Here is a 13223-nt window from a genome sequence, read left to right on the forward strand (position 1 = left end):
CGACCAAATACATTATCTTCATGGGATTAAGGTGACCTCACGCCATGGTGATGTTTACTCTTGAATGGCCAGCTATTGATGTTATGAAACCCTTATCTGGTAGCCGCTTCGGCACAACAAACTTCTCGTACTTGTTAGTTATTTTTACTGGAAGGAAAAGCACTCTGTAACTGTGAGCTTCTAATTAAGACATCATTTATCTCATGCATCTGTAATTTATTAAATGAGTTTTGGTATTTCACTGATCATGTCTCGCGAGGGTACAGGTCTGGACTATGCAAAATTTCTAGAAGTTGGTAATTTATCTTTATCTCAGCTTTCTCTAAGCATTCTTAATTCTCTTTCGACTGTGTATTCCTTTTAGGATTCTCGATGGTTCCATGACTCTAAATTTATTTCTTGTTCCAAGTATATTGCGATGTTAATAGTTATAGACTTCGACTGTATGCTTACTCTAGTTCAGGGTTTTGCTTTATTTCAATATTGCTTGGCATACGGGTCTCGTAATATTTAATATATACAAATGTAACTTCTGACTATAATTCCACTTCTAAGTTTCTGGGCATTTGCTATGAATTTATATATATTTCTCGATACTGTCAGTATTTCCAGTTTTTCCATAATTCTGTTTAGAGGGTAAAAATGTTATGTGTTGTCAATTTCTCAATTTGTCACTTCAATTTTCGCTATACTATTTACCAATTCTCTTTCCATTATATTTTTTTAACTATGCTATCTAATGAGTATATCCGATAAACATTGTTAGATTTTCCTGTTTTTCTTTCCATTGTAATTAGGTGCTATTCACTGAATATACATGTTCAGTTTCCAGTTTATATGTAATTCTAAATAGACTACTCACTGAGTATGAATGACTAGTTCTTTCATTTTTTTCCTGCTGTAATTTTAATATGCTACTCGCTGAGTGCTAATGAGGAAATTTACTTCTGAACTAGTTATATATAAAATGAGTTACCTACAAACTTCCATAAATTAACTGGTACATTGCTACTATGAAAAAATAAACTTATATAGAGGCATAAGTCCTATCCTTACTAATAGAATAATTTTTACTTATATGGGTCACGCTATCTCCGAGATTTGGTTTATCACTAGACCTACTCAATGTTTTGCCTCCCAAACTTGAGATTACCGTGTCAGTTAATCTCCCCTCGAGTTGTTCTCCCAACCTTGAGATTACTGTGTGAGCTAATATCCCCCTAACCTATTCCTAATTACAGGAACCTTCTTCCCTTTTTGGGTCAAAATCTCTGTTATCTGATCCTAACCAGACATAGCCATAGAAAACTGTCTAACATACTAGCACAGATTTTCTTGTTTTTCTTTCTTGCCCATCTCTCCCTGATCTCAAATACCCCTATCCTTTTGATCTTCTTGAATAAATCTGTAAGAAATCAGTTAGGGACAGGTAACTGTCTCTCTAACTACTTAGAAAGTAAAATAATATTTACAGATAATCGTTGTTTCACTTTTCAAAAAAATAAATAAATTTCAAAAATAGTTTTTTAACTAAAAAAATAAATAATTTTGTTTGATATCACAAAATAATTCATATTTCATAAATTTGCTAATATCTATAAAGATAAAGAAAAAGAGAAGCGAAATTTAAACAACAACATGCTCCACATTTTTTTTATTGAACATTTAAAAATAAAACATTTATGGATAATGATAAAATGAATTATATTGGAAAATTATTTCTTATAATAAAAAAGAAATGATCTATTTTTATCCATTTTCATTTTTTTTTATACCATTCAAATATTTCTTTATTATTAATATTATTTTTAAATGTGAATTTTCTATTGAATAAAATATAAATATCATTTTTCTACTTAATATTAGTATTATATTTAAAAGGTATGAATATCACATTAAAAAAATTAATATATAAATTAAATAATCTTTTAATTAATATATAAATTAAATAATCTTTTGTTTAAAAAAAAAAAAAAACTCAAATTGAATTGAAAATACTAAAATATTTAATTTTAAATTAATAAATTATTATTATTATTTTCTTTATGATTTTTTTATACATTTTAACATAAAGGTAAGTCTAAAAATACAACATATATCAATTTGTTTTACTAAAAGTCAAAAAATACAACATATATCAATTTATTTTACTAAATTGCATAAATCTATCTTGTTAAATTATGAACTCAATTGTTCCACATATTTCTAATGATAAAATGATTGAACTCATTTTTCCTCATATTCTTTTATATGATAAAAATTGATAATTGATTCAATAATATTATGATGATGATGATGGTTAACATCCACTGAGACCAAACTTTGGTCTATCAGACCTAAAGAAACAAATTATTTAGTTTGATTTAAGATTTTATTCCTATGCTCAAAAATCTTGGAGATAAGCCTCCCAAGCTCACTATAATTTTGACATCGTAAAAGGCTAGGAAGGTCAATATTGCAACAAAGATTATGAAATTGAGACCTAATGTGGTTGTACGTGGGGCACTCTAAGAGGAAGTGATTTTCATCCTCGATGTTCATATTCTCACAGAGATGTCAAATCCTTTCCATCCATGGTGTTTTAGGAACTGCCCAACGACTCGTTTCACTATGGAGCTCATGAGAGTCTGTTCTAATCTTGGCTATATTAATTTTCTTCTTTGAGCTAGTTAAAACAGAGAGATACTTTTGATATTCTAGGGTGGGGTTGATGACCTCCTTATAATATCTTAATTTTCTTTTAGCTGCTAAATCTTTATCACACCACATTTTTTCTTTGAACTTATAAGTAACAATATTTTAATATTTTTAATGTTATTAATGTTTTGCAATGCAACATTCTCGTCGATCTCCTAATGGTTTAACCAGACCTTGGTGTCTTTATACCAACCTCGTTTGAGCCTTAGGTGGTTTTGGCTGGAATTTAAAGCTAGCTTAGGAAGTCTATGGTCTCCTATATTATTGAGTTTGTTCTTGTACAATAGAAGCCTAGTCATAGCTAGGCTCTCGATAGGGGAAATACCCACTTCTATAACGAGAATAGGATAGGGTGTATTGCTTTTAATTTTGAGGTTATACGTTATAAAACGCTTTTGGATTTGCTAAATCTTTCTCCAAGATTCTCTAGAGATGCTGCAACCCCAAACCTCACATCCATATAAGATAATAGGAGTGACTAAAGTTTCAAAGAGGAACTTATTTCTATCCCATATTACGAGGTTTGTCGTTTTACAATTATTTTCAAGACCAAAATATGCTTTCTACCCCCCATTAATACTTTTCTCAATGCTGTAGTTCCAGTTGAGATTGTGATGGATATCAATTCCTAGGTACTTGTAAGAAGACACTTCCTCCAAGTCACTATTGTCATACATAAAATTAGCGTAAGTGTCCTTCTTGGATTTGATAATCATAACTTTTGTTTTGTCAGTATGAATAGTCATACCCATGGTAGAGCAAAAATTCTTAAGAAGTCTAAGTTGCTTATCAAGATCAAATGGGCACCTTGTGAGAAGAACAATATCGTCAGCATAGAGAAGAAGGATGATGACTATCCCATCTAAGATCGTGCCAGCACAACCTGCTTCCTCTAAACAACCTTTTAGCTTGTCGATGTAAATGCCAAATAGGGTAGGGGAGAGGGGGCAACTTTGTTTAACTCTGTTATTACACTTAATATTTTTCGACCACCCCTCATTGCTTTTTAACTTGGCAATTACATTCTTGTATAACCTTATAGCAATAGCTCTCAACTTGAAAGGAACCTTTAGCTCTTCTAATCTATTCCATAGGTTGTTTCTAGGAACCGTATCGAAAGCCTTTCTAAAGTCCACAAAGCAACAAAAGGGATTGGATTTATCATTGCGACATTCCTCCACAATGATCCTAAGCCTAGCGAGGTGGTCCGTTATTGAGTGCTGTCTTCTAATTGATGCAATAATATTATGCATTAATCTTCCGTTCATATATATATATATATATATATATAATTGATGCAATGATATTATGTATTTCTCTTTCTTTCTTATATATATATATATATATATATATATATATATATATTTTTTTTTAAATTTGATGACATTATTAGTTAAACTTTGTAGCACTATTAATAATCAAATTCATAAATTATAATTTTATAAAAATATATTGTTGATTGATATTAATAGAAATATATCATTGATTGATATTACTAGAAATATATCATTGATTGATATTAACATAGTTTAAAATAATTTATATAATAAAAATTTTGAAAAATTAAAAAAGTATAGTGTAAATTTTTTATTTTCTTTTGTTATGTTGTGTCAAAATTATGTGGTTTTAATTTTTGTTTGTTTGTTAAGTTGTGTGAGTTTTGAGATGGCTATAAGTTTAATCTTTGGCTTGAGAAATATTGTGACCTAAGTATTTAAGTTGTAAAAATCATTGGGGTCGCACTCGGCCTTGGCCACACTAGCCCTAACGTAATTAGATTTTTGCCAACTAAATTTCAAACTAATAACCTTCACATTACAAATGTTTTAAAAGTATAAGTCATAAACATTTTGTAATTCTTTTTAAAATATTTATCAAATTTATTTAAAATTGAGCTGAAAATTTAAAAAATTACATTAAATTTAAATAACTTAAAATTTTTGAAAATATTAAATTAATTTATAATTCAAAAATATAATTTAAAACAATAAAAAAAAATTTGTAATTTTTATTTTATTTTGTTACTTTTCCCGCACTCTAACTTATATGTTACTTTGTCCACACTCTAACTTATATACATGATGTAAGCTGATCTCACCTAGTTTAAATCACACCAACCCTACTCACAAATCAAACATATCACCTTGTCATCACAAAAGCCTCAACAAACAACCTATAGCGTACTCTATGAACATAAAAGTTGTAATTTTAATTTTCATTAAGAAAACATTAAATTACTATACGCATGCACGCTCTACACGCCTTTTAAAGGAAGACACCCGTCCTCGAGTGACTATCTAATTTAAGAATTGCTAAAACAAGCGTGCCTCCAATGTTCTCCAAAAATACCATGTCTCAATGAACCCATAGAGCAAGCAAAACCCACAATGTTCTCCAAAAATACCATGTCTCAATGAACCCATAGAGCAAGCAAAACCCACGTGGCATGCCCACTAGTAAACCTCTTATCAAGTTGTGAAATTTGGAGGTGGATGTACGCTGTAGTGCAATCTGATAATAGTGTTTTATCCCATAGCTTCCCCACCTGCAAACCCTGACAAATTTCAGAGGCCTTTTACCTCTACACCTTTATCCCATGCTGCTTTATCCCATGAACCAAAATTTAGTGAAGAATAGAAGCAATGAACGAAAATAGTGGAAAACAGCACAGGGAAGGAAAGTGACTGTAATGATATCAGTCTACTTGCAGAGGAAAACCTGTAGTGCTTGCAAGCTCCATAGGTTTGAATGAAAGTAACAGATAGCTTTTTTGTTTTAATGAAAGCCCAACTTTGCAAACGGGCAGTCATTGCAAACTTTATAGATTTGAGAGGAAGCAACAAATTGCTTCTCCATAGATGTGAGAGGAAGCCACAAATTGTGTTTTATTTTAATAAAAAAGACAACAAAAGTTTATAGTTAAATTATTTTTGTAATGGTTGGTTTGAAACACTTAGACAAATGAATTTTAATGTGATTATCATTTAAAAACAATTTTCAGAATATTTTATTATTATTTAATTATTTAGTTTTACTTTGGTTTAAATATGTTAAGATATAAAAAATATATAAATAAATTTTAGTAAAAATAAAAAATGTTTTCCTGAATTGCTGTCAAAATGAAGTATTATGAAGGTTCAATTCTCCAATATGCAATCTGGTTTATAGAGAGGAGTACAGATCTGAGGCTCCATAGGTATTCTGGCCCCATGTCACATGAATATGAGACTGATACTCATGTGACCTAGTTGTCATTCTTCTTGTGTATTGAGCATCCAAACTTCTTTCTTACTTTCCTTTATTTATTATTTGCTGAATTGTATTATTTAGGTTATATAGTTTCATTTTTTTGTTTGTTTTCTTAGAGTTTCTATATATTTTTAACTTATTCAATAAGATTTATAGAAATTATAAATTTGAAGAGTGGATTTTATATAATTTAAATGTTTTTAAATTATAAATTTGAATAGTGTAATTTATATAATTTAAATGTTTTTAATTTTTTTGAAGACATGTAATTTTTTATTTATTAAAATACAAAATTTAAATAACAAAAATTACAATTTCATAAGAAAAATTAAATTGAATTGCTGTTAGATTTTATATATATATATATATAAATAATTGAATTGAGTTGTTGATGAGTAACTTTAGTGAAGCCGCGATAACGCCAAGTAACACAATATTTAAATATCAGACTTGAACAAGATTTATGGTAAGTCATTCTATAGCATAGTTTTGTGGATGTGGTCTATCAGTTAAATGGAAATGTTTGGTCGTACAGGTCTTGTATTCCAATCTTAGGCAAGGCTATGCATATCTAAGAGTTGCTAAAAAAAAAATCAGTTTATAACATGTTGAATAAAGGTCTTGTGGTCCAATCCCAATCCCAAACAGTCTTGTGGTCCAATTCTAATCTCAACAAAACTATATATCCTTAAAAATTACTTAAAAAAATCAATCCATAACATATTGAATAAGCTTCGTGGAATAAAATCAATCCCAAACAACCTTGTGATCTACTCTTAATCTCAAACAAAACTATGTAGGCATGAAAGTTAATAAAAAAATCAGTCCATAACATAAGCTTCATGGAATAAAATCAGATTGCCCAAGTCTTGCCAGCTTGTCAACAGCCCACGCTATGAATTTTTTTCATTGGGTGACCAGTCATATGCTCAAATTTTTCATGCTTGTCAGTAAGCCAAGCTATAAAACTTTATAGGTTTTGTGACCACGCGTGTACATATTGGACAAATTTTACCAAATTTTACCATATCGGGGCGGATTTCTTATTTGATTGTGCTCCTGCGCGCCACCATTACAAATTCAGAGTTGTAATAATTCGCGATCTGTGAAAGCTGTACAGAGTTTTATTTTATTCTTTTATCACTATTCAAGTCAGCCCACTTACTGCTCATGCCACGATCCGGGAAGGATCACTTCTATCCTGTTTCGTACGTAACTCGCCATTTTCTCTACCTTTCTGTTATTATATAAGCATGCAGAGTGTAATGCCTTCTTAGTTTTGCAGAGAGCAATAGTTGACATGGAGGACTGCAACCCTGTTGAGTCACAGTCTATGGAGTGGAAGATTAATGTTGAGGAGGGGTTGGATGCTAATACCATCCAAGAGAAATTCAGCAATCGTATTGTTTGGAGAATTTTGCAGGTTTTCCAGAGATGGAAAAGGTCTGTCTTTTCTGTGTGCAGGATCATTTGGCAAGTGGGTGCAGATGATCCTCGAAGAGTTATCCATTCTGTCAAAGTTGGCATCGCACTGTCTTTGGTTTCTCTTTTTTACTTGGTGAGGCCATTGTTTTACAGCTTCGGTGGAAATACCATATGGGCTGTCATGACTGTCGTGGTGGTCTTTGAATTCACTGTAGGTAATTATTTAACAAAATGCACGATTGATTATCTATATTTATTTTATTGAACTTAATTTAATTGCAGATTTTAGAATATTTGTGGAAATGAATATATGTGATAGGAATTAAATCACCCAGTGAACTTCAACTCCTGGTAATAGAATGTTTAGCATATTTTAAAATTTATAATCAGGATAGTAATAGAATGTTTAGCATATTTTAAAATGTATAATCAAGATAAAGATGATTTATTTATTTTCTCTATTTTTATTTTGATTATAGATTCCAGATATATTCTAAAATCTGATTTACAGACACTAGATTAATTGTTTGACCTCATTCTTATCCATAAATACTGAAATATTAAAAAAAAAATCAAATGGTTGACCTCACTCCTGTCCATCAATATCTTAAATATTCCTGAATTCTACCATCTAATTAAATTGATAAATTATTACCTAAAAAGTTTTAATACCTCACCTAGAGTGATAATGTTGATATCTTTGATATATAGAATTTGTATATATATTATAGGACTATTATCAATTACCTTGAACTTATGTCCATTGCTGATTCTCCAGATATTCCGTAATTAAAAAGACATGAACATTAACGACACCCATATTCGTCTGATTTATAAAACATTCAGAAAATCAGCTATCAACCTAATGATGCCCAACCCGTTATTGGGCTTTTAAGTGACTAATATTTTCACTCTATTGCGCTTTAAGAGACTAATATTTTCATTTTATTGATAAAATGCAGGTGCTACGTTGATCAAAGGTCTGAACAGATCATGCGCCACACTGTTAGCGGGATTATTCGGAGTAGGAGTGAGCTGTGCTGCAGAAATTGCAGGGAAAAATTGCGAACTAGTTATATTGGGTGTCTCTATTTTTGCCTTAGGTCAATACATTCACAGTTGCAACATTGAAAAATGAGTGCATTATGTATTTCATTCTTTACTTTAAGACTTTCAGGGTTCTGATGCATATTTTCAATTTGGGTGATGCAGGCGCAGCGTCCACATATTCGCGATTCTTTCCAATGATCAAGCAAAGATATGATTACGGGGTGGTCATCTTCATTCTCACCTTCAATCTCATAGCCATCTCTGGTTATAGAGTGGAAAACCTGTTAAAAATGGCGCATCAAAGGCTATCTACGATAGTCATAGGTTGCACGCTCTGTTTCGTCATTAATGTGGTCGCTTTTCCAATATGGGCTGGAGATGATCTTCACAATTCCATTATACGCAACATGGAAGAACTCGCTGGATCTCTTCAAGGTAAGCAAAGGTGGGAAGTTATAATAAATGGGCTGACCTTAACAGGCATGTATATTGAAGCTTAGAGATGTGTTTAGACAAGAATTTTCATGTAACAGTTAATATTCACACTTTAGCTCTATTTATTTCGAAAAACTATTGGGCTCCCAAGCTAGTCTTTACCAAATCCCATAATGTGTTTATGGTATACACACAAAGTTTCTTTTGACAGTTAAAATTACTTTCCAAAACTTTTCGAAAACCACCACGCTGCTTCTGCTTTTTACTATTTTGGAGCCATTCCTGAGTCGATTGCAGATTTCCCGAATATTCGGGAATCTGACAAACATGTTGACCGCGCCCCTTAGGCTAAAGCTGCCTAGCCCTCCCTAAAATCAGCAGGGGCTTTATCTGTATCTATCGTTAAGTAAGTGGATTGGCCTGAACAATGAAAAAAGTAAGCCTGTCTAACCCCACCCCATCTAATAATCTAATAAGTTCCGGCAGAAAGTAAGCCTGTCTAACCCCACCCCATCTAATAATCTAATAAGTTCCGGCAGTAATTCATGAATAGGGAGTTCCGATCCAACGATCCAACAACTGAGTGGTCTAAAGCAAGTAGGGATAGTCTACCTAGTGGTACCCCGAAGTAAGAATATGTCAGCAAGTGTTACGCCCGTCCACTAACATTTAGAGAATCTGCAATCAACTTAAACTCACTCCATTTTGCAAGCCTTTTCAATCCATTCGAAAACCACCATACTGCTTTTTACCATTTTTACAAGCCCTTTCCATCCATTCGAAAACCACCACCCTGCTTTGTACCATTTTATAACCCTTTTCTATCCATGCAGGGCAGCTTAAGTCATAATATTTTAGAATGCTAGAGGACAGATCAAAAATTGACTTAATATTTTAGAATGCTAGAGGACAGATCAAAAAATTTGACTTGTGTCTTTAAGATTTTAAAATATTTCAAAATCTATCATCCAAATAAAAATATCTAAACTTACTTAAATTTTTTATATAATCTTTTATATTTATTAATCAATATAAAATAAAATAAATTATTATTGTTATTTTTTAATAAATAATTATATAAAGTAAAACAAATTATTATTATTGAGAAAATTCGTTAGTGCCTCATACTTAATCCGATGTTCTTTGCTCTTTTATGCGCTTTAAATTTACTTGTACCTTATCTTTATTTTTTTTATAGACCATACATTTTGTATATTTACTTCTACCTTATCTTTATTTTTATATAAACATTATATTTTGTATATTTAATTGTTATAGGGTAAAATTAATTGTTAACTTTACATTTTAGATATTTAATTAATAAAAAATATAAAAATAAAGTGAATTGTTAATTTTATTTTGTATGTATTTAAATAATATAAAATTAATTTTAATTTTATTTTGTAAATATAAAATAAAAAAGTTATATAAAAAAAAAAAATAGTTTTACTGGAACACCCAAATTTATAATCATCAGAGCCTGAATTCCATACTTTTCTAAGAAGAAATGAAAAACGTTGTTAAATAAATATTGACAATGTATAGTTTTGTGTGTCAGCTTGAGGGGTTTAGTGTTTTATATTAACTAAATGATGAGGAGTATATATCAGGGGTTTTAAATTCCATATTTTCCAGAGGAGAAATCGAAAGCATCGTTAATTAAATATTGGGGAAAAGAACGAGTATATAATTTAAAAAGTCAGTTTGAGTGATTAGGATGGTTTCGTATTTTAAATTAGAAAAATTAAAGGAAGGTATAATTTGGCGAGCCAGTCTGAGTGATTAGAGTTTTAAAATTTATATAGGGAGTTTTGATTTCGAGGAAATTAGGATGGATTATTTACTTTTAAATTGATAAATATATGTGTGGGGAATGTAATTTTTTAAAAATATATATATATATATATATATTTGAAAATTAAATTTTATTAAAAAATAAATAAATTTATAATGTTTATGGGATAAAATTTGTATTTTTTGAATTTTTTAAGATGTTAAATCTAAAATTATATTTTAGATAATTAAAATTTATAATTTTATCATAAATTATATTATGAAATTTTAATTAAAGCAATAAAATAAAATTTAATAATTCAATTATTCAATTCAATACTAAATTTGAAATTCTATTATTAAAAAAATGGGAAAGTAGAGCCTAATATTCAAACTAAAGGAAAGTAGAGCCTAATACTCAAACTACTGAATAGTGAATGTAATGATTGGCGATGGTTGCACTTTTTTAGGTTGTAGTTGGATTGTGGTTTAATGGTTACGTAGAAAAATTTGGTCACTTGTGGTCTAATTTTGAGCCAGACACTAGATAATGATTAATGATTGGGTATTTTTTTGCAGTCGGAATGCATTTGAAACAATAAAAAGGCAAATGCTTTATAGTTTGAATGTTTGCAGATTGCATCACAAAGTACTTCGTGGAGCCGAAAGATGGCCATGAATCAGCCAACGACGAGGTTCCAAGGGGCTATAAATGTTTTCTGAACTCAAAAACCATCGAAGAGTCACTGGTAAATATCATAGTACACAAGTTAATGCTCTCGTTTTCGTTTATATAAACTTGGCTATCTGTTTACAACAAAACGATTATGTGGATCTTGCAGGCGAATTTTGCCAGTTGGGAACCACCCCATGGGCGCTTTTTCTTCCGATATCCATGGAACCTGTATGTAAAAGTTGGAAGCACGACCCGACACTGTGCCTACTGTGTGGAGGCTTTAAATGGATTGTTAAACACTGAGATTCAGGTATTGGTCTAAATACTAATATTCTCTACGCATGTACTTATACTGATTATTTCATGAAATAATGATTTGTGATGATATTATCTTGTCAGGCTTCATTTCATGTGAGAGAAAAATTGAAAATGCCATGCATTGATATTGGGAGAGAGTCTGCAAACATTCTTCATGAACTGGCTGAGAGCATCAGGACGATGAGAAGAAATACAAATGCCCGTTTAATGATCAATCGGTTAAGAGCAGTGGTTGAGAATCTGCAAAATTCCATGAGAGCTCAGCCAGAGCTTTTCCTCGATACTAAGAAGTGGCGAATTGTGGAAGAAAAGCCCCTGAAGACTCAACTAAATTTCCCGGAAGACATAATTAGATCTGACAAATTCTATGCCTCCTCACTACACACTAATGGGTTAAAAGAAATGTCATTTCGAACTACTCTGGGGGAGGAGGAGATACCAGAAGAAAAGTCGAGGGATCGATCTGGCAAAATATGTGAAATGAAAGAAATGAAACGAAACAGTTATGCATTTTTGGAGGTCCTTCCTCTGGCTAGTTTTTCTGCTCTTTTGATAGAAACAATAGCAAGGTTAGAGAGCCTGATTATGGCAGTAGAGGAGCTTGGAGAAGAGGCCAAGTTTAAAAGTACTGATCAGCAAGTAAAGGAATACCCACCATCAACATCTTCGACAAAACCAACTAGGTCTTTAACTTCAACCAAACAAATAGTACCAGTCACTATATCCCCAACAGCATCATTGGTTACAATTCCTCCAACTAGTATGCCTGTAGTTGCATAGAGCAACATTTACACAAGGGCCAAAATTGGGCGGAGTCTAATTCATTGAAGTTTTTTCTTTTCTCTCAATCTTCTAATAAATTGTTTATTTATATTTTTCCAAATATTTTGAAAGAGAAGTCATTAATTTTGAATGGAATAGGTTCCTCAATTTATATATTTTATTGTTCCTCACTATATATATACACACACTTTTAAAATACTATAAATTAATTAAAATTCAGAATTAGAATTATTACATATCAATAAGTTTTTTTATCGTGCAAATAAGAGGCTTCACATACCAATTTAATGTGTTGCTAATATTATAATTATATAGCTAACTAAAATAACAAACTAGATTGTTATTGTTTTAAGAGGTTTTATATACCAATTTAATGTGTTGCTAATATTATAATTATATAGCTAACTAAATAACAAACTAGATTGTTATTATTTTAAAACTTGGATAAATAATTTTAATCTTGATGTTGTAATTTACTGTTAAATTTGATAGTGAAAAGGGAAAAATATAAAAATGTATTTGGTCCATATATGTGTTTCTTTCATTTTTCAATCATATAAAGAATTAATCATTTACATTTTTTAATATTTTCATGCTTTTATGCAAAAAAAATTTGTAACTTAGATTTATTAAGAAATAATAATAATAATTTTGCAAATTGTCAATGGCAGTTACATGTAAGATACATTTTTTAATATTTTCATGCTTTTATGCAAATTTTTTTTTAACTTAGATTTATTAAGAAATAATAATAATAATTTTGCAAATTGTCAATGGCATTTACATGTAAGTAATGTAAAAGAAGGTGGCAAAGGGC

At 30.5% G+C, this 13223-nt stretch overlaps 1 protein-coding gene across 1 annotated transcript; it reads left to right on the plus strand.

Annotated features, from left to right (window-relative positions):
• Positions 1 to 7246: 7246 nt before the first annotated feature.
• LOC149236325 (aluminum-activated malate transporter 10-like) lies at positions 7247 to 12427 on the plus strand. The gene is made up of 6 exons (XM_089368843.1): positions 7247 to 7586; positions 8334 to 8474; positions 8584 to 8856; positions 11266 to 11378; positions 11472 to 11615; positions 11705 to 12427. Exons 1-6 carry the CDS (start codon positions 7247 to 7249, stop codon positions 12401 to 12403), a joined length of 1710 nt encoding a protein of 569 aa, XP_089224969.1. The 3' UTR covers positions 12404 to 12427.
• Positions 12428 to 13223: the final 796 nt, after the last annotated feature.

This window comes from Pinus tabuliformis, chromosome 8, assembly GCF_031772625.1.
Source record: "Pinus tabuliformis cultivar Carrire ecotype Pingquan chromosome 8, CPIR1, whole genome shotgun sequence".
Classification (NCBI taxonomy): domain Eukaryota; kingdom Viridiplantae; phylum Streptophyta; class Pinopsida; order Pinales; family Pinaceae; genus Pinus; species Pinus tabuliformis.

What these genes read in the sequence shown, in the direction of transcription:
- LOC149236325 (XM_089368843.1), top strand. Translation starts at nt 7,247, where the DNA reads ATGGAGGACTGCAACCCTGTTGAGTCACAGTCTATGGAGTGGAAGATT. An exon ending in ACTCGCTGGATCTCTTCAAG is followed by an intron (nt 8,857 to 11,265) that starts GTAAGCAAAGGT and finishes GAATGTTTGCAG; the next exon opens with ATTGCATCACAAAGTACTTC. An exon ending in TGTTAAACACTGAGATTCAG is followed by an intron (nt 11,616 to 11,704) that starts GTATTGGTCTAA and finishes TTATCTTGTCAG; the next exon opens with GCTTCATTTCATGTGAGAGA.